The following is a 19,285-nucleotide window of genomic DNA, read 5'->3' as shown; positions in this document are numbered from 1 at the left end:
TCCCAGAGCTTTCTCACTGTGGAAAAATGTGTCCCACAGCAGCCCCAGGGCCAGGGGGGAGCCAGTGCTGGGGTTCTGCATCTCGGGGGTAAAAAGGGGCAGGGGGAGGCAAGGGCTGGCCCCGAGCATTGGAAGGAGCAAGGACAAAAAGGGCTGTCGTGGTTCAGCAGGGAGAGGGCAGAGTTTTCCAAGCCAGGCAAGGAAAATCCAAGCTCCAGCCTTGCTTTTCCCGGCTTTGGAGGTAGCAGAAGGAGCAGCTCCCTTTTAGGGAGAGGGATTTGCCTTTCCAGGTGCCGTCGGCAGGAAACCTCGTCAGGCCACGCTGCTAGATGAATATAACCTTTTAATTTTGACAAAAACCAAGTACAAAACCGAGGCCGATTCTCTCTTCTCCCCGTTGCAGGGATCTCTGCGGCGGTGGCGCGGGGCTGGTGCGGGCAGGGCGGTGGCCCCGGGGGCCACCCGAGGGTCCCACCCGGGGGTGCGAGGCCGGGGGCAGGGGCTGCCCGGGGGCAGGGGCTGCCCGGGGGCAGGGGCTGCCAGGGCACGGCGCTGGGGGCTGCGGCCCCGGGGCGGGGGCTGCGGCGGGGCTGGCGGGCGGATGCTCCTCAATAAATACCAATGGATCGGCGTTGGCGCTGGGCCGGGGGGAGCGGAGACGGAGGTCCCGGCTGGGGAGGGCTGGGGGCGGCACGGGAGAGCCTAGCTGATGATCTGCCGGGGCCGGCCGTAGCTCATCCCCGCCTGTGACGCTCCCTTGTTGGTGCCCATCTGTAGCCCGATGATGTTCTTGCCCTCCTTCAGCTGGCTCTCGGTGAACTCCCGCTTGTGCTCCTGCGCTTTCCTGCGGGGCACAAGGAGAGGCCGTGGGGCACCCGCACCCCCGGCTGCCCGGGAGCCCCCCGCGATCCCCAGGAGTGTTCCATCCGCCCTCCCTCCCTCCCCAGCTGAAAGTTTGGCATCCCGATTCCGCGTGCTCCGGGGCACTCCTGGGCACAGCAAAAAGCCAGCTTTGAGCAGCCGCAGGACGAGAGAGTCCCCGTGGCCAGCTCTGCACTCCCCCGCTTACTTCATGAACCAGTTGGGGTCCCCGTGGTAGTTCCCGTCGTTCTTGGTGACTGCCAGGCTCCCCAGGGCCATCAGCGTCCTCTGCACCGCTGCCATGTCCTTGGCTGCCCAGGGAGAGAGGGGCGTGAGGATGGGCACAGCACAGCCACCCTGGGACCCCCAGCCCCGACTGCCCCGCACCTTCAAACAGGTCCACGGTCTGGAAGATGTCTGTCTTGACCACACCGTAGTCCTCGGCCGCCTTCAGGAACTGGGCGATCTGTTCCATCTGCTTGAAGACCATGGTGGGAGGCGCGTCGGGGATCTTGACGGGCTTGGAGCCGTCGGGGTAGAGGCTGTTCACCAGCCTGCTGAGCACCTGCCGCAGAGGGGAGCCTGGGCTTGCTGCACTGCCCTCGGATCTCCCCGTGACACAGAGGGGAGCCTCCTTTGCTGCCCTCAGATCTCCCTGTGCTGCCCTCGGATTTCCCTGTGCTGCCCTCGGAGCTCCCCGTGACACAGAGGGGAGCCTTCTTTGCTGCCCCCGGATCTCCCCGTGCTGCCCCCGGATCTCCCCCGTGCTGCCCTCGGATCTCCCTGTGCTGCCCTCGGATCTCCCTGTGCTGCCCTCGGAATTCCTCGTGCTGCCCTCGGAGCCCCCCGTGCTGCCCCCCGAGCCCCCCGTGCTGCCCCCCGGAGCCCCCCAGGGCCGCCCACCCCCGGCCCCACTTACGATGCCGTTCTTCAGCCAGACCTGGAAGCCCAGGCGGCCCCGCTCGGGGCGCCCCACGGCAGCCCCGCACTGCGCCACGATCCACTCCACCAGCCGGTCCTCCAGCTCGTCATCGTACTTCTTCTCGATCTTGGACTGCACGTCCCTGCTCATGCCGTAGGCGGGCCCTTTGTTCGCCATGGCTGCGGTGGTGGGAGACCTGGTGGCACGACAGGGACAGTCAGGCTGTGGAGATGCTGTCCCCTACCCAGGGACCCCGCAGACACCACTGTGACATTTGCCTGCCACTCTGCTGCAGTGGGGACAAGCCCTTCCGACTCTTCCCTCTCCAGGCAACAGCCCGTCAGCTCCATCCTGGTGTGTTTGGAGGAAAATTCGCCACCGTGACCTCCAAAAAGTGCCCAGACAGGCGCTCGGTGTCCTGGCAGAGATGTCTCATCCCCAGCTCGGACTGCACAGGAGCAGCCTCGCCCCTGTCCCTTGCCAGCTCTTGGTTGGCATGGATGTCCCGGGTGTGACCCATGCCAGGACGCGGGGGGCAGGGTGGCCACGTCAAGGCTGTGGCACGGTAGGGTGGCCGTGGCACAGCAGGGTGGCCATGGGACGGCCTTGGCACGGCGGGAGCAGCGGGAGCCGTGCCCGTGCCCTTGTAAGGACATGCTGCGGGCACTGATGGCAGGTAGCCGGCTGCAGGCAGGCCCCGAGGCTGCCAGGGAGGATGCCAAGGAAGATGCCAGCAGGGAGAGGCTCTGGGAGTGGCAGCCAAGCCTTTGGTGGAGCTGGCGTCGCTCCTCCCTGCCCGGCTCCTTGCTTGGCAGGACGCCTCCGGGTGTCTCCGGAGCCGTGCGGATGTCCCACATCACGGACGGCCTCCAGCGGGCTCCTGCTGACCGCTGGGCACCCCGGCTGCTGCGGGCTGGGCTCAGACCTGGCACAGCTGCCAGCAATGCAGCGGTGCCCCCCGAGCCCCGCGATGCGTGAGGTGATACCCCAGGAGACCCACGGGCAGCCCGGACCCCGTCATGGGCACATCCCGTGGTGCTGCAGATGCCCCGGAGCCAGTCCCGCTCCACGCCCTGGCCCGAGCTGGCTCGGAGGGGTCACCCACGGCCACATGGCACTGCCAGCCCCGAGCCCATCGCCTGTCCCCGCCGAGCACGGGGCAGAAACGGGCGCTGGGGGCTGGGGTTGCCCCTCCATCGCTGCCCTGAGCCCCGCACGGCCCCTCCGGCTACCGCGGGGACCCGCGGCTGTGCAGCCCGCCGGGAGCGCAGTCCTGAGGGGAGCAGCAGGACAGAACCCCGGCAGTGCCCCCAGCCCGAGCAGGGGAGCCCGACCCTCCTCCGGGGAGCCGCATCCCCATCCCGGGGAGCAGCATCCCTATCCCGGGGAGCAGAATCCCCATCCCGGGGAGCAGAATCCATATCCCGGGGAGCGGAATCCCCATCCCGGAGAGCAGCATCCCTATCCCGGGGAGCAGAATCCCTCTCATCCGGGGAGCCGCAGATCGCAGTCCCGGAGCGGCTTCTCTACCCCAGGTACAGGGTCCCCATCCCGGGGAGCAGCACCCCCGTGCCGGGGGCTGGCGTTCCCACCCCGGGGACCCTCCCTGCCGCCCCCCTACCCCGCGGCCGGACTTACAAGCGGCTGCGGACGGAGCGAGGGCGATGCTCGGCGAGGGACCAGCGCACTGCCCGGGGGGACCCCGACCTTGTGCTAAAAGGCGGGCGGCGGGACGGTGATGTCAGCGGGGCGCGGAGCCCGGCCCCCCCCCCAAACCCTCCCTCCCGGGGCGCCCGGCCCCGCAGCGCTCCATGACTCCATCCCAGGCACCATATTTGGGGAAAGACTCCGAAAAACAGCGACGAAAGCCCGTGCTCGAGCATTCCCCGCGTTCCTCCGCCCCAGCGGGGCCGGGGCCAGGGCGGAACCGGGCCGGGGGCTGATGGAGTAAATCCTTTTATAGCCAGGCGGCAGCGCCGAGGGCTCCTGCTCTGACTTCATGGCTGGTTTTCCCGTGCGCTCACCGCCGGGAGCCGGGGCGGCCGCGCAGGGTCCCCCCGCGGGGATGCTGCGGGGGCGCGGGTGACACCCACGGTGTCCGCTCGGGGCTGCCGGGACCGGCAGCGAGGCTGCGGCATCCCGCGGGCACCGCGCCTGGGCAGCCCGCACATCCCGGGATTCCCTCTGCCCCGCGGGCACCAGCTGCAGCCCTGGCACCGCGCTGCCAGCACGTCCCGGCCCCCAGGGAACTTTGCGGTCCGCGAAGTGGGACCCCCCTGGGCACCCCTTACCCACCCGTGGGGCTGCCAGTTCCCCCCGTGACCCCCAGGCCACCCCCACCCTCCCCACACGCGCTCTCCAGGGCAGCATTTCCCAGCCCCTGCAGCACCTCCCCTCTCCCAAAATCCCGTGGGGAGAAGGGACATGGGGGGCAGCTGCCCCACGGGACCCTGGCAGGGGGCAGCAGGCACGGGCAAAGTGCAGACACTTTAATGCGAGTCCCTTCCCAGCAGATCCACGCGTGGGGAGCGCGGCACCTCGGCGGGGAGTGACGGGGCCCACTGTGGCCACCCCTCCTGGGACACCGGAGGGGACACGAGCAGGGCCTCTCCGGCCACTGCCACCACCGTGCTGGCCCCACGCACCCCCACCTCCCACCCACTCGACTCAGGCACTGAAGAGAGACCCACACCCACGTGCTCGGGGGGCCACGGGGCTGCTGGCACGGCGCTGGCCCCGGTCCCCCCACTGTGCCCACGGGCACACGGACACGGAGCAGCAGCAGCAGCACCTTTTCCAGTGTCACCTGACACAGAGGACGGATGCTCTGGTGGCCCCCCAGCCCCGTTTTTGGCTGTGACGGGCCCAGGGATGGGACCCGGCTGACGGGGAGGAGGCAAACCAGGACCCCAGGGCTGTGTGGGGAGGGGGACAGAGTGGCTGGCAGGACCTGCAGCGCAGACATCCCTCCCCAGGGGTGGGTGCCCCTCCCGGGGCTGCAGCCGGGCGTTTGGCACAGTCCCAGGGCAGCGGTGGCTGCAGGCTCCTAGAAAACGTAGATCTTGTCCCGCTGGACACAGTCCAGGTCATCATCCAGCGTCAGCAGCACCTGTGGAGCGAGGGGAGTGAGGGGAGCAGGGCGCTGGTGACCTGGGGACAGTGGCTGCTGTGACAGTGGAACCAGCACCTACCAGGAAGGAGCCGAACATGGCGATGGAGGAGAGGAAATGCCAGATGTCGTGGTCGTCAAAGAAGTCGAGCAGGATGCAGTCACGGTTGTGCTCCCGGGATTCAGCTGGTGTTTTCTGCCGGGCACAGGGCCAGCGTCACTGTGCTGCCCATGGCCACCCTGCCTGCCCCGCTGCCTGTGCCACCCTCCTGCTCACCTGCCAGGTGCTGAGCCCCTGGAAGAAGAAGAAGAGGGCGAAGCCCCAGACCACGGAGGTGCTGATGATGCAGAGCAGGGGGATGAGCTTGATGCGCTCGCCACTGCGGAGCTGCGGGAGAGGCCGGGGTCACCGTGTGGGCAGCAGCTGGCAGCAGTGCCCACCCCTGTCCTGCCCTGCCCTCTGGGCCCGTGGGGGCCGAGGGCTGAACTCCCACCTTCATGATAATGTAGAAGGCGAAGTAGAGGAGGAGGTTGCAGATGCCGATGGCCAGCAGGTAGGAAGCAAAATCATTGGGGCGGACAATGAGGCCGTAGGCAGCGCTGGGGAGGCAGAGACAGGCAGTGGGGTCAGCCTGGGGGTCCCCCTGCCATGCCCACTGTCCCCAAAGCATGTCTGCAGCCCCCAAGGAGATCAAGCAGCACGTGGGGACTCCGGGGTGCCACAGCTGCAGGGGGACCTGCCATGCTGGGCTCACAGCTGCCATGAGCTGCCAGTCCTCGGCCCAGCCCCACGGAGGGACAGCAGAGGGGTGGGGGTGGCAGCAGGGATGGGGAGAAGCAGGGTGGGATCTGCCACGTGCCCAGCTCTGCACTCACAGTGACCAGTTGATGATGTTCCCCATGACCAGGAGCACCATTCGGTCCTGCAGAAGAGGAGGGGGCTGTGAGGGGCGGCAGGCAGCAGCTCAGGGGGGGCTGCCAGGGAGGGTCTCTGCAGAGCCGGGGGCCCCCGTGGCAGCACTCACCACGTACATGGGCCCGCTGCACTGCCGCACGCAGTCCGTGTACAGCACGTGCAGGATCCTGCGCAGGATGCCCGAGTCTGCGGGGAGAGGGGAGGTGACAACTCCTCCTGGGGGGCCACCACATTGTCCCCTCCCACCTCCCTCCCGGTGCCCCCCCTCACCCAGCTTCCAGCGCCCCATGTAGTACAGCTGGGTGCTCAGCAGCAGCGTGGCCACGATGTGGATGACGGAGAAGACGATCCAGAAGGCCGTGTTCCCCTTCCCAAAGACCTGCAGGGAGAGCGGGGGGCGGGCAGTGAGCCGTGGGGACAAGCAGCCCCCCTCCCCGAGTGCCCACCGCACTCACCACGCCCACCACGGAGAAGAAGATGACGAGGGCCAGGCAGGCGTAGGCGCTGTAGGCGCTGGCGTTGATGTCCGGGTGGCGCTTCTGGTAGAGCTTCAGCATGCAGAGCCCCGCGATCATGTACATGAAGGAGGTGTCTGGGGGGGCACGGCGGTGAGAGGGGCGTGGGTGGCCCCGCTGGGGGTGGGGAGGGACCGGGGGGGGCACTCACCAAACTGGAAATTGGTGTAGTTGGGGCAGACGTGGTAGCAGGCGCTGAGCAGCCCCTCCATCATGAGGGCGGTGCCCATGGCGTAGAAGAGCCCAAAGTGCTTGGGGATGCCACACTCCTGCGGGGCAGAGGAGAGGGAGGGAAGGGAAGTGGGGGGTCCTGAGCCCCACCAGGCAGCTGCAGCCCCCCAGGCAGCCCTGTCCCTCACCAGGGCGTGGGCGTCGTTGCGCAGCAGCGCGCGGTTGTAGTTGATCTCGCGCTGCAGGATGATCAGCAGGAAGAGCAAACCCAGCAGCACGTAGCCCAGGTTGCTCAGGATGTTGTTGAAGGCGCTGCAAGGGGCCAGTCCCAGTGTGGGTGCTGTGAACCCCCTCCCTCCCTGCGGTCCTGCTGCAGCCCAGCCCTGGGCACAGGGGACCCCCAGCCAGCCTCCACCGTCCCCCCAGCCCACCTGAGGTTCCCCAGCGGGTGGGCGCACAAGAAGTTGTAGTAGCAGATGTCCTGGTTGCCGGTGACATTCACCACCTGTGGGCACGAGCAGGGTGAGGCACACAGGGGGCTCCCAGGGCGCAGAGTTTGGGACTGCAGCCCCCAGAGCTCCCAGGAGCCCCTCACTGGCCACACTCACCGTCTGGTAGGTGATGACGAGCTGGATGACAGGGAGGGCGTAGAAGACAGCGATGGTGGCGATGTTCCTGGGAGAGAGTGGGGCTGTCAGGGGGTCCCTGCTGTGCACCCCAGGCTGGGACACTGCTGGGTGCCCCCCTGCCCACTGCCTCCCACTCACCAGAAATAAATCTGGTACTTCTTCCGCAGCACTCGCTTGTCCTTACGCGCCAGGTCGGCCACGCACAGGTATTGCTGGAGGGAGAGGGGGGTCAGGGGCCTGCCTGACCAGCGGGGACACGCTGGGGACTGGGGGGACACGCACCTTGGTGCGGATGACGTTCTTGTCATAGTCGATGTCGGCCAGCGTGTCGTAGTCGTCCTCCTCCACAGAGCTGAGCGAGTCCAGGCGCGGCCGGCTGGCCACGTTCTCCAGGGACCGCTCCCCTGCGGCCGAGCCGGGGCCATCAGCACAGCCCCCGGGCCAGCCCACCCCCGCAACCCCAATCAGCCCCAATTAACCACTGGGCTGCCTCCCTCGCTGCCAACTCACACTGGGGACAGGTTTCAGCTCCCTACAGCCCTGCCCTGGGACAGGCGGTGGCTGTGCCCACGCGGGCAAGCACTGCCCCGTGCCTGTTCCCCGGGGTCTGCCATGCTGGGGAGCACCGAGGGCCAGGGGGACAATGTCCTGCTCTGCAGGTGCTGCCCTGAGGGAGGGGAGCGGGGGTTCTGTGCCCTGGGCACAGCCTGGGGCTGGGCAGATTTCGCCCTGATTGGCCCGACCCTGCCCGGTACCAGCATCTACCCATGGGAATGCTCAGCGGCCTCGTCGGGGCGGAGGGCGTGCGCCGCTTGAACTGCTCCTGCCCTTCAAAGGAAAGCCAGAGTTACTGAAGCAGAGCTCCCTGAGGTGTGCCACAGGTGGAAACCCCGCTGGGGGCTGCACGGAGGGGCCAGCAGCCCCAGGACCCTTCCCGGAGATGGAGGGGACAGAGCCAGGAGGGCACCGGGCACGAGGCTCCGCAGGGCTGCGGCCACACCGGCGGCCCAACAACTCACCCACGTAACTGTAGGAGACTTCTGCTGAGCCCAGGCTGTCTGTGATGCCCTCGGTGCTGCTGGAGGAGCCGTTCCCTGCAAGGACAAGGACAGGCAGAGGGTGGGCACGGCCCACGGGCAGGAGGTGAGGGACAGGGGACAGCGTGTGGCACTCACCGAAGGAGCCGTAACCGTAGCTGTCGTAGGGGCCGTGGTTCAGGAAGGAGTCGGGGATGCTGCGGGAGTGACCTGGGGGACAACAGCGTCCCTGTCACGCTCTGTGGCACCCCTGTCCCAGGGCTGCACGGCCACCGGGCACAAAGCAGCTCCCACCATCCCTGCCCTGGCACGGAGTGAGCTCAGAGCCAAGGACAGAGCTGGCACCTACCCAGGAGTGACGCTGGGAGTCCCCGGAAAGCCACGAGAAGAAAGATATAGACCTGGTGAGATGGAAAGCCCCAGCACAGCCCTGCCAGCCCCACAGCTGGGACCTCCCTGTCCCCTGACACTGGGATTTATCCCCAGGGACTCAGGGGGATACTGCTGAGAGGCAGAGGCTTTGCCACAGGCTCACAAGCGGGCAGAACAATGAGGAATTCCCCAGGCAGACCCCTCCATGCTGCTGGCTGCTGCCTCCAGCCCTCACCTGTGTCCAGGCTGGGAGAATCCATGGCTGCCAGGAGCCCCTTCCTCTTGTGCTGCCTGCCGAGGGAAGGGCCTGTCAGCCCGTTTGTGCCACTGCTGGGGCGAGGGGACACGGCCCCAGGGCCCCCAGCAGGGCTGTGCCCAGGGGCTCAGCACCCAGAGGGGCAGTGGCACCCGGGCACTCACCGGCAGCTCTCCCAGCAGGCGATGAGCAGCGTGAGGATGTAGAAGGAGAGGAAGATGCCGAGGCAGAAGAGAACACTGCGCACGTAGGCCTCGGCTGTGCAGAGCCAGGACAGGCCCTCAGTGGGGGTGGCACCTCAGGGACCCTGTCGTGGGTCCCCAGAGAGCCCAGCACCCCCAGGACCCCCAGCACCCCCAGACTCACAGGTGATGGCAGGTGACACCATCACCTCCAGGGTCTTCTGCCGGTTGTGCTGATCCACGGGCTCATCTGGAAGAAGGCAGGGACAGGGCTCAGCTCTCTGCCCTGTCCCCAGCTTGTCCCCACACACAGCCCACGGTGTCAGCCCCGCTGCAAACCTGGAGAGGCGTTCTTGGAGAGGGGGTAGTAGGGCAGAGCCCCCCCGCACGCCTCGTCCTCCGTCTTCACCACCACCACCACATAGAAGCTGTGGCTGGGGAAATCCTTCTTCTGCAGCAAGAGACGGGGGTCAGCAGAGCCCACCAGGGGGTCTCCCATGCCAGAGGTTATCCCAGGGACATCCTTTGCGGGCTCTGGCAGCACCAGGCAGGGACTGGGCACAGCTCAGCCCGGTGGCACAGCCCCATGGCACAGCCCCGTGCCCACCTGCACCGTGATGGCCGCCTTCTTCGTCATGGTCTGGTACATCCCGATGAAGGCCACGTTGTTGTCCAGGTCGTAGACGGGGCACTGCAGGGGCAGAGGGGCCGTCAGCCCCGCCGGACACCACGGGTCACCCAGAGAGGAGACCACTGCCCAGACCTACCAGGATGTCCTGGATGGAGATGACGGAGCAGGGGAAGGCCATGGCTGAGGTCACCTTCACGATCACCGAGTCCACTTCCTCGGGGAACTCGTACTTGAAGTACTGTGGGGAGAAAGGGCCCGTTGCTGCCACGGGGGCCACGCTCCCCTCCTCTCCTGGCTGCAGACCCCCCGTGCCACGCCGTGCTGGCTGCCTCACCTGCGGCTGGGCGGCCGTGGCATTGAAGCTGAACCTTTCATTGGTCCTGCAGAGAGCACAGGAAAGGAGATGGGTGGCGAGGGGGGTCCACAGCCCCTGCAGCCCCCACAGGCAGCAGGCAGGGAAGGGGAGAAGGGCGCGGGGCTCCCCTCACCGCAGCACAAAGTTCTCCACGCGGGTGACCCGCAGCTGGTAGGAGGTGTTGAGGGAGAGCGTGGAGACATCCACGTAGAAGTGCTGGGTCTCCACCTCGGCCTTGGTCTGCGGCTGGCAGAGCGTGCGGCTCACCTCCTGGTACGCGTATTTCCGCTGGTACCTGGGCAGGGAGAGCCCAGGTGAGCCCAGGTGTGTGCCCAGCAGCCCCTCCCAGGGACTCCTGTGTGGGGCATCCCAGCCTGGGGAACTCCTGAGTGGGGCATCCCAGCCTGGGGAACTCCTGCGTGGGGCATCCCAGCCTGGGGAACTCCTGCGTGGGGCATCCCAGCCTGGGGAACTCCTGAGTGGTGAATCCCAGCCTGGGGAACTCCTGAGTGGTGAATCCCAGCCTGGGGAGCTCCTGAGTGGTGAATCCCAGTCTGGGGAGCTCCTGAGTGCTGAATCCCAGCCTGGGGAGCTCCTGTTTGGTAATCCCAGCCTGGGGAACTGCATGGCAAGTCCCTGCCCGCCCCCCGGTACTCACAGGCCCCGGAGGATGAGCGGCACCTGGAAGGAGACCACCGCCTCCTTCTGCCTCACCACGAAGAGGACGGGCTGGTCCTTCTGGTCCGAGAGGACATTGACCGACACCCGCACGCCCTCGGTCTGCAGGGACAGGGGCAGGTGAGGTGTTGGCCGGGCAGCTCGGGCCGCGGCGGCTCGAAGCGAAGGCCGGACTTTGCTCGGCCGCCGTGGCAGGGCTGCCGTGCCCCGCGCACCCCGCGCCGCCCCGGGGACGCGGAGCCCGCGGGGGTCGCGGCGGGGGTGCCCACCCCGGCTCACCCTGTTCCTGCGGACGCTGTGGTTGAAGGCGTAGATGTTGAGCAGGTTGGCGTGCACCCAGTCGCTGTAGGTGGTGTTGAACTGCGCTTCCTTCTCGTGCACCTCGCGGTCCCCGTGGGGCAGGGGCTGGGGCCGGACGGGCGGCGGGGGCAGCAGCGCCCCGGCCAGCAGCGCCCAGGCCAGCACGGCCGCCCCGGCGCCCGACATCCCGCCAGCATCCCCGGCCAAGGTCCGCGGGGCGGGACGGCACGGACGGGACGGGAAGGGACGGGTCGGGACGGGACGGACGGACGGACGGACGGGGCGCTCAGCCGGGGCGCGCCCGGGCGCGCTGCCCCATGGCCGGGCCGGAGCGGTGCCGGGGCGGTGCGGGCGCTGTGGCGGGGCGCGGAGCCGCTCCCGGGGCCGGTCCCGGTGCCGGTCCCGGTGCCGGTTCCCTCTCCCCTTCCCGTTCCGCACCGCGGTAAACACGGACCGGCGGTGACGTCAGGCCCGGCGAGCTCTGAGCGCCCGGCCGGGGAAGTGACGCGGCGGGCGGGGCGGGGGGACCGGCCCGAACCTGGGGACCGGGCCGAACACGGGGGGACCGACCCGAAACTGGGGGGACCGACCCGAGCCTGGGGACCGACCCGAGCCCCGGGGGGACCGGCCCGAACCTGGGGACCGGGCCGAGCCCCGGGGGGACCGGTCCGAACCTGGGGACCGGCCCCAACCTGGGGACCGACCCGAGCCCGGGAACAGACCCGAACCCAGGGGACCTGTCCGAATCTGGGGACCGACCCGAACCCGGGGGGACCGACCCGAGCCTGGGGACCGGCCCAAACACGGGGGGACTGACCCGAGCCCCGGGGGGACCGACCCCAACCTGGGGACCGACCCGAGCCCGGGGGGACCGGCCCGAACCTCGGACAGACCCGAACCCGGGGACCGACCCGAACCCGGGGCGATCGACACGAACCTGGGGACCGACCCGAACCTGGGCGGACCGGCCCTAGCCTGGGGAACCGACCCGAGCTTGGGGGACCGGCCCGAACCCGGGGACCTGCCCGAGCCCGGAGGGACCGGCCCGAACCCGGAGGGACCGGCCCGAACCCGGGGACCGGCTTGGCCGGTAACCCCTGTCCCGGGCACCGAGCTCCGTGCGCGACCCCGCGGGGGAAGCCCGGCTCCATAGGGAACCACGCAGAGGATGCCCTGTCCTATAGAGCAGACCCTGTCCCATGTAAAACCCCGTAAGGGAGCCCTGCTCCATAGGGACCACATAGGGGAAGCCCGGCTGTATAGGGGAGCCCCATGGCCGTATAGCACCCTGGCTCCAAAGGGGAGCCCGTGCTCCACATGGGGTCCTGTGGAACCGCACAGAAAAAGCCCTGCTCTGTAGGGCAGATCCTGCCCCATATGGAACGCTGTAGGGCAGCCTTGTCCTGTATAGCCCCTGCTCCATAGGGGACCCCACGTGGAGCCCCTGCCCCAACAGGGAAACCATGCAACACTCCAGACACCCACCCAAGCCCCTTGCCACCTCCCTGCCCCCTAAAGTCCCTGAAGACATGGAAATATCCTGTCAGGGAAGGGGTGGGTCTGCCCCGTCCCCTTCTCCAGCTGCTCTCTGGATTCCTACTGGGGTTCCTGCAGCCCCTCTCGTTTGTTGCACCCTTCACCACCAGAGATGGAATAATTCAAAGTAACTTGGGAGTTTTCCCATGCTTGGGGGAAGTAGGAGTGATGCCACACTGCAGTTTTGGTGTGTCTCCCAAAACACCCCCCCATCCCAGCTCTAGCTGAGCCTCCCGCTTCCAGGCCTCTCTCCAACAGCTCTGTGACCTTTCTATCACATTTTATTTGCCTGAGGTTGGGGGTTTTGATTTAAAATCGCCCTCCAAAGGGGCTCAGCCCCGTGTCACTTCCTGGGCTGGCTCTGACATCCAGGACTGCTGCCACCAGCTTCCTGCTCTGCTCCACGGGACAAACGCCACGAGACAAGGCACTGCTGCTATTGTGCACTTTATTTCTCCGGGCCCTCCTGTCCCTGAGGATCCCACAGTTCGGACAGTCTGCCCGCGGTTTCCAGGTGCAGGTGGTGGCGCTGGCGGCAGATGGGACAACCTCAGGGACAGACATGCGGGAAGAGAAGCAGAATTCCGGCCGACTCCTCGGCCCTGGTGGAACTCGAGTCGCCTCTTGCAGGATGGCTGTGAGCGGGATTGCGTGGGGATGTGCATTCCCTGTCTGTTCCAGGGCTATTTGAGATAAATCACTCGGGAATCCAACGCAAGCCGATGTCCTGTCGAGGGCCAAAATAAACCAGTCCCCTTCACCTGCAGCACCGTGCTCACAGGTTTGGGTGCAGCACCCAGATCTGCACGGGGAAAGGAGGAAAAACAGACAAAACCAGCCCCAAACGGAGTGGGAGAAAGCGGGAATTAAACGAGGAGCAAGGATCTGGCTGAGCACAACTCCCAGAGCCGGGGAGGACCCGCAGTGGGAGCTTTGGCAGCACCTGCCTGGCCCCATGGAGACCTCCAGGAGTGACCGAGACAGGGCAGGAGACGGCTGGGCACACACACACACACACAGGCTGCGACACGGTGGGTGAAACATTGACATTTATATCGAAATATGCACTAACAGTGACTTCTACCAGCCGATGCATTTTTGCCAAAGCAGAATCACAAAGGTTGTGTCCCGGGGAAGGCTCGGGGCGGTGGGTGGGCAGCGAGGGGAGGTATGGGGGCCTCCCTGCTCCTGCCTCGCCCTCCCCCAGCACCTCACAAGACTCTGTCATTTCACATCTTTTGTTTGTTTTCCTCTCCGCTGCATAAACACGAAACTGGACACGCTCACTCAGAGCGGGCCACAACTCCAGCCCAGCCCCGTCCCGAGGGACATCCAGAGCTGGAACTGAAGTTTTCTCACAGGAGGCACTCGGATTTCAGCACGGGGTGAGCAGGAGGCAGATCTCCTCTTGCCCACGACACCTCTCAGGTGAGCAGGGCAGTTTCCTGCCAGGCAGCAACAAGCAGAGCCAAGAGCACTGAACCAGCACAGAGCACCTCAGCAAGCCAAGCCTAAGCAGAGCCAGCAGAGCCTCCCCGGTGACGCCGGAGCCTGCCAAATTCCCCGGGCCACTCGGCACCCTGCCCACGGGGCTGGCTCACAGCGAGCACAGGGTGCCCAGCGAAGCCAGAGCTTTACTGCAGAGTACATTCCTGGTTAGCATCTCTTCAGCCAAATGCAGCAGCAGCAGCAGCAGCAGGGAGGGAAGGGAGCAGGGATGCAGAGATTAAACAAGCACACGGCCTTTTCTCACAAGCCTGGAGACGGAAAGCTCTCAGGGAGCAAGAACAGGTTTTAGCCCGGCTCCCTGAGGGGGCTGGGGATGGGATAAACCCTTCCCCAGGAACTCTCCACTGCACTGCACTTTTAATATCTGATTTTCCACTTGCCCTTCCCCAGTACTTCCAGCCAGAAGCTTACGGGAAGCATGAGCAGTGTTCTCTCAAAGCCTGCCCTGCAAGGCCATGGACTGCAGGGAGCAGCACCCCTGGTCTGGATCATGGGGGCAGGATGTGATCCCTCCTCTCCCATGGCACTCTGCAGCTCCCTGTGTCTGATCCTGGCCAGGGGAATGCTTCACCTTTCCTTCATCTGTGTGTAGATCACATATACTGGAAACAAAACACACACTATGCATGCAATCCAGGCAGGAATCCTGCTATGATCAAACCTACAGGAGGAGGGGGACGAGGTGGGACGTTAGGGGATTCCTCAACGCTAGGTCAGAGTTACACACCAGCCCCTTGGCTACAGCAAAGGGCAGACAGACTATGTACAGTACCTACGGGCTTCAGCAAAGCCACCTGACACCTGAACACCCCTCCCTTGGAGCACGGAGTGAAGCTCTCTGTTCCTCCCAGGTTTACCTGCCTGGCATCCCGCGGGAAGCACAAACCCAGCGTGGCACCACTGAGCTCCAGCTCCGGCAGGTAAGGCAGGGAGGAACAGATTTGGTTTAAAATAGGTTATTTGCAAGTTATCAATTCATCTAGGGCTCTGCTTCTCGGGTCCAAACTGTTTCTTTCTGGAAGAGAAGCTCTCAGTTTGAAATGAAAAGTTGTTTTGCTACAACCAGCCCTCTGAAGTACAAACCAAACCAAAACCCCACTGAGCCACAGCCCTTTAGGAGGGCAGCTGCCCCTCTGGCTCCCTTGCTGGAGGTGAGGAACAGTGTCCAGGGCAGGAGAAGCTACGCCTTAACTCCACTTTTTACTCTAAGAGGCTGTAGTTGCTCAAATAAAATGTTTATACAAGTAAACCAGTAGTGATAAGGAAATATACACCTTGCTATCTGTAAAGCTTCAGAGTGATTTAGGCCTTGCAGCCAGGGGCTCTTCATGTGGGTTTGCTTTAGAAAAAAAAAAAGGATGTAACAGTCATACTTAATAAAAAAATAGAAAAAAAAAAAACCTGCGAAGAGCCCGGGCACCTCAGAAGGATGTCTGTCAGTTCCAGAGGAGTGAGGAAGTGACTGCCAATTACTGGATCATTAAAATCCTACACTGAGCAACTGCTAAAAGCCAGCAACATCACGGGCAGCAGGAGCAGGGGCCAGCAGCAGCACCCAAATGGGAGCACTCCCAGGAGAGCTGCGTGGGAGGAAGGGAAGGTGCCCCCGGGAGAGCTGCGTGGGAGGGAAGGTGCCCCCGCTAGCAGGACTGGGGAAACGAGCACAAGACAAGCACTGGGGAGTGTTACACGAGTTCAGGTAACTGTTTGCTTCTTTAAATTTCTGAATTCCAGTTTCAAGCTGCTTCAGAAAGGAGTGAGAAAGCAACGCGTGTCATTTAACCCCCCTCAGTAAAACAAACAAACAACAAACAAACAAACAAAAAAAAAAAACCCAAACAGAAAAACCCAAAATCGCCTAGAAGGTGGAACCGAGTTTGGAAAAATGCATCTGTTCTGGCTTTTGCAAGTGGAATGTGATTCTTGTTCCCAGGCAAATACACAGAGCACGATGGCTGCAGCCAGGAACGGTGAGCCAGGAGCGGGCTGTCGGACAGGCTACAAGGGGTCTAGGACAACCACAGGGCAACAAGACATGAGAGGGGCACAGAGTGACAGTCCTGTTCTCGTTTTAAATGAGGAACGGTTTAAAAGTAAAACTCTTCTTCAGCTAATTTCCTCCTGCAATAAAACCAACCCAGCCGGCCCTCGTATGTACAAGACCAGTTAAACATGAGCCTTCCCCCTCAAAACACTAGGTACGGACACCCGGTAACATTCTACAATGGAAAGTGCTTTAAGAAAGAAGGATTCTGTAGTGCCAGTGACAGAACTGATCTGATGGGCTGGATGATGCTCTCCACGCTGACGGCAGCGACTCAGGCCAGGGCAGCTCGTTTCTCCTCGGGGGTCTCCTCCAGCAGCTGCATGATCAGTTCGTGGAGGGGCTTGCAGACCTTGGCGTAGCCCCCGCCCGTCAGGTGCAGGAAGTCGAACATGTCGTGGTAGGAGATGGTGCCGTCCGAGTGCACGAAGCCCACGTCCACGTCCAGCAGCTGCACGTTGGGCAGTTTGGGCAGCGAGGCTTTCAGCAGGTGGTTCACCTTGGCGTTCTTCTGCCGCAGCGGGTTTGGCTTCTCTCCGCGAGGTAGCAGGCCCTGGCACGAGAGGAGGCAGAAAAGAGCTTTGATGCTCTGACGGCATCAGGAGCCGTGCTTTCCCTTCCAATTCAAGATTTAGGATGTCTGTGACAAGAGGAAATCATCCCTCGAATCAGAATTTGTCCATTCGGGGCTAATGTGGAATGCAAGTGAAGGAGCCAGATGAGCTCCAAGCACTGGCTGGCAGGGAAACTGCTTTCTTTTATTTTTTAAATGTATCAGCTCGTGCTCTTGCCATACACTTTCAGCTCCTCAGCAAGACAGGCAGCAGCTTCCTGAGGACAAGGAAGCCAACTAGGATTCCCAGTGCCAACTGGGATTTGGGCACCTATTTTCCCCTCACAGGATTTCCTCAGTAAAGTGGGATAGTTACTGGGAATGAGTCCACCCAGCTCTGGAAGGGCCAAAGGAGGGCTCCTGCAATGCCAAGCCAGTGAGGGGAGGCACAAAGCAGAGGACAGACCAGGAGACTGCCCTCCCAGCACCGCCCAGTGACTCCCAGCAAGGCAGAGGCAGAGCCCAGGGAGCAGGGACCTACCAGCACAATCACTTTGGCCTGTGGCTGCTGGGTGTTTATCAGGCGCACGATGGCCTCGATTCCCCCTGCGACTTCTTCTGCTGTGTTTTCATGGTTATTTGTTCCAACCCAAACAACAATGACCTGCAAGGAGAGAAAAATGTTTGCAGCTTTTCCAGAGCCAAGCGGTAACAGGGCTGATGACCCTGAAATCCCTGCATAAACATCATCTGTGGACAGAGAGCTGCAGGGAAAGTCAGGATTAAGAGTTCAGCCCCGGGGCTGGCACTGCCCACTGCCCTCAGGCCACTTGTGCCAGGCCTGCAGCTGCAGGTGACCTTCACTGCACACCTGGACACCCCCACTCACTCTGCAGCTCGTACCTTGGGTTTAATGTTCTCCAGTTCACCGTTCTTCAGTCTCCATAGAACGTGGCCCGTGGTGTCTCCACCAATCCCAAAATTCAGTGCATGGAGCGGTGAGAAGAGCTCTCGCCATATCTGCAAGCAGAAACCAACGTGCTGCTTCAGAGCAGCATCCTGCCTGTGAGGCAGAGACACCACACGGTGTCCTCAAGGTCACTGAGGGCAGCCACGAGCCCTGCTCTGAAAACTCACTCCACAAAGGGCACTTAGACAAGAATGAGGTTTTATTTGGAGTCAGAAGAGATGGAGCTGCTGAGGTTCAAGCTCTCAGACCTGGCACAAAGGAAGGAAAGATCTCTGGAGCTGTGATTTGCTGCACTCATCAGAGCCCCAGAGCTCTGATCTATTGCAGACCACGGTGTTCCTAAGCACAGGGCCTTTGAAGAAGGAGTCTATGACCTGATTAAATCCTTCTCATCCCCAGGTAACAAAACTAGAACAAAGGGAAGCAGCTCTTGCAGAGCAAAGCTGCTCGGCTGCCACCACGGCAGAAGAGAACTCTTCTTTCCCTCAGTAATTTTAGGGAAGAACCAGTGGACCAATGTCCCTGGCACCCTGAATTCTACAGGCTAAGTGTGTTCTGGCCACGCCAGGGAACTCGATGGCCCTCAGCAGGCTGGAATCTGAGAGCTGAGGGGCTCTGCACGTGTGCCAAAATGCAGGCAGCCTGTCATGGCCTCAGAGAGGGAGGCAAAAGCAGCCAGCTAAAGCAGTGTCCAGGCCCTGGGGAGTTCAGGAAGCAGGGCAGGAAGGCCTCAGGAGACAGCAGTGAAAACGGGAACAGTGGAAGTCATCAGTGTTACACATGATCAGCCACTGGGTTAGAGAGAGACGCTCCAATTGCTCCAACCCACCCCTCCCTCCCTTTATCCCTCCCTCCCTCCATCCCTACCTCGTACTGCTGTAGCAACTGCACCATGGAGTCCCCCACGAAGAGCACGTCGGGCTCCTTGTCCTTGCAGTCCAGGACAAACCGATTGTGCTGTCAAGGAGAGCGACAAGGTGAGCTCCAGGTGACAACTGCTCCTGCTGCAGGACAGGGACAGCTGCCCAGCCAGCTCCCCCTGCCATGCCCTCCAGCAGCCATGATGGCATTAACCCCTGAGCAGCTGGACACTGCTCCCAGCTCCAAAACCCTGTGAGGATCCCGGGTTGGATGAAACTTGGCGTGGTTTAGTTCGTGGCCATTGCTCCTTCCCCTGTCACTGAGCATCACTGAGCTGAGTCAGGCCCCATCTTCTGACACCCCCTGGAGATTCTGTACGGATTGATGGGATCCCCTCTCAGTCTCCTCAGGACTAACCCAGCTCAGCTCCTGCAGTCACTCCTCATCAGAAAGATTCTCCAAACCTCTCTTCCTATGCTCCAACGTGGCAGGACACACAGGTGTGACAGCTCCCAGCTCCAGGCTGTCAAAACCTCAGGGTCCCAAATGTGGCCTGGGCACCACTGGCCCAACACCCCCCACCAGTAACGAGGATCCAGCTGCCAGCCTTACCTGTGACATCCACCTGTCATCTCCCTGAATGTCCTCAGCAGCGTGTGGGACTGCTGCCGGGTTGGAGTCCCCCATGCCCATTCTGTTCCTGTGGGAAGAACAGGTCACACCCGCTGCCCCAGCAGCTCCCACGGCGGTAGGGCTGGCAAAGGGCTGCTGGAATCTGCTGCACACAACCCCTGCCTGCTCCTGGGCATGCTGGCAACAGCAACACGCATGTTGCTCCGTGCCAGAGTGACTCTGCAGCAGGCATTCCCTGGAGCCAG

The 19,285-nt window shown here is 63.5% G+C and overlaps 3 protein-coding genes across 7 annotated transcripts; all 3 read right to left on the bottom strand.

The window, feature by feature from the left end:
* Positions 1-326: 326 nt before the first annotated feature.
* TAGLN (transgelin) lies at positions 327-3,570 on the bottom strand. The gene is made up of 5 exons (XM_041413678.1): positions 3,422-3,570; positions 1,781-1,979; positions 1,249-1,426; positions 1,070-1,172; positions 327-844 (listed from the first exon to the last, which is right to left on the bottom strand). The coding sequence occupies exons 2-5, from the start codon at positions 1,958-1,960 to the stop codon at positions 703-705; spliced, it is 603 nt and encodes a 200-aa protein (XP_041269612.1). The 5' UTR covers positions 1,961-1,979; positions 3,422-3,570; the 3' UTR covers positions 327-702.
* A 687-nt stretch (positions 3,571-4,257) lies between these two features.
* Positions 4,258-11,405, bottom strand: SIDT2 (SID1 transmembrane family member 2). 5 transcript variants are annotated; one of them, XM_041413675.1, is made up of 28 exons: positions 10,914-11,405; positions 10,615-10,736; positions 10,090-10,251; positions 9,936-9,981; positions 9,738-9,839; positions 9,578-9,661; positions 9,310-9,421; positions 9,155-9,220; positions 8,953-9,046; positions 8,768-8,823; positions 8,510-8,521; positions 8,299-8,370; positions 8,143-8,217; positions 7,889-7,951; positions 7,406-7,527; positions 7,262-7,335; positions 7,103-7,169; positions 6,926-6,999; positions 6,683-6,806; positions 6,475-6,592; positions 6,264-6,400; positions 6,079-6,187; positions 5,918-5,994; positions 5,769-5,815; positions 5,387-5,492; positions 5,170-5,280; positions 4,975-5,088; positions 4,258-4,892 (listed from the first exon to the last, which is right to left on the bottom strand). In XM_041413675.1, the coding sequence occupies exons 1-28, from the start codon at positions 11,118-11,120 to the stop codon at positions 4,830-4,832; spliced, it is 2,616 nt and encodes an 871-aa protein (XP_041269609.1). In that variant the 5' UTR covers positions 11,121-11,405; the 3' UTR covers positions 4,258-4,829. The 5 variants fall into 5 exon arrangements, 4 of the variants coding, with proteins under 4 accessions (XP_041269609.1, XP_041269607.1, XP_041269610.1 ...); XM_041413673.1 differs by lacking the exon at positions 7,889-7,951; XM_041413676.1 differs by lacking the exon at positions 8,510-8,521.
* A 1,496-nt stretch (positions 11,406-12,901) lies between these two features.
* PAFAH1B2 (platelet activating factor acetylhydrolase 1b catalytic subunit 2) lies at positions 12,902-19,107 on the bottom strand. Its single transcript, XM_041413806.1, has 5 exons — positions 19,020-19,107; positions 18,414-18,503; positions 17,480-17,596; positions 17,118-17,240; positions 12,902-16,576 (listed from the first exon to the last, which is right to left on the bottom strand). Exons 1-5 carry the CDS (start codon positions 19,098-19,100, stop codon positions 16,298-16,300), a joined length of 690 nt encoding a protein of 229 aa, XP_041269740.1. The 5' UTR covers positions 19,101-19,107; the 3' UTR covers positions 12,902-16,297.
* Between the last annotated feature and the right edge of the window lie 178 nt (positions 19,108-19,285).

The sequence above is a fragment of the Onychostruthus taczanowskii genome, unplaced genomic scaffold (genome assembly GCF_017590055.1).
Source record: "Onychostruthus taczanowskii isolate IOZ18803 unplaced genomic scaffold, ASM1759005v1 scaffold43, whole genome shotgun sequence".
Taxonomy (NCBI): Eukaryota; Metazoa; Chordata; class Aves; order Passeriformes; family Passeridae; genus Onychostruthus; species Onychostruthus taczanowskii.
This window is presented reverse-complemented; position numbering and strand designations above follow the sequence as displayed.

Coding starts and splice junctions, on each gene's coding strand:
- PAFAH1B2 (XM_041413806.1), bottom strand. CDS start 19,100: ATGGGCATGGGGGACTCCAACCCGGCAGCAGTCCCACACGCTGCTGAG. Junction 18,504..19,019: donor ATGACAGGTGGATGTCACAG/GTAAGGCTGGCA, acceptor TCTCCTTGACAG/CACAATCGGTTTGTCCTGGA. Junction 17,241..17,479: donor TGGAGAACATTAAACCCAAG/GTACGAGCTGCA, acceptor CTCTCCTTGCAG/GTCATTGTTGTTTGGGTTGG.
- SIDT2 (XM_041413675.1), bottom strand. CDS start 11,120: ATGTCGGGCGCCGGGGCGGCCGTGCTGGCCTGGGCGCTGCTGGCCGGG. Junction 8,218..8,298: donor CTACGGTTACGGCTCCTTCG/GTGAGTGCCACA, acceptor TTGTCCTTGCAG/GGAACGGCTCCTCCAGCAGC. Junction 7,170..7,261: donor AAGTACCAGATTTATTTCTG/GTGAGTGGGAGG, acceptor ACTCTCTCCCAG/GAACATCGCCACCATCGCTG.
- TAGLN (XM_041413678.1), bottom strand. CDS start 1,960: ATGGCGAACAAAGGGCCCGCCTACGGCATGAGCAGGGACGTGCAGTCC. Junction 1,427..1,780: donor TCTGGCTGAAGAACGGCATC/GTAAGTGGGGCC, acceptor CCTCTGCGGCAG/GTGCTCAGCAGGCTGGTGAA. Junction 1,173..1,248: donor GACCGTGGACCTGTTTGAAG/GTGCGGGGCAGT, acceptor CTCCCTGGGCAG/CCAAGGACATGGCAGCGGTG.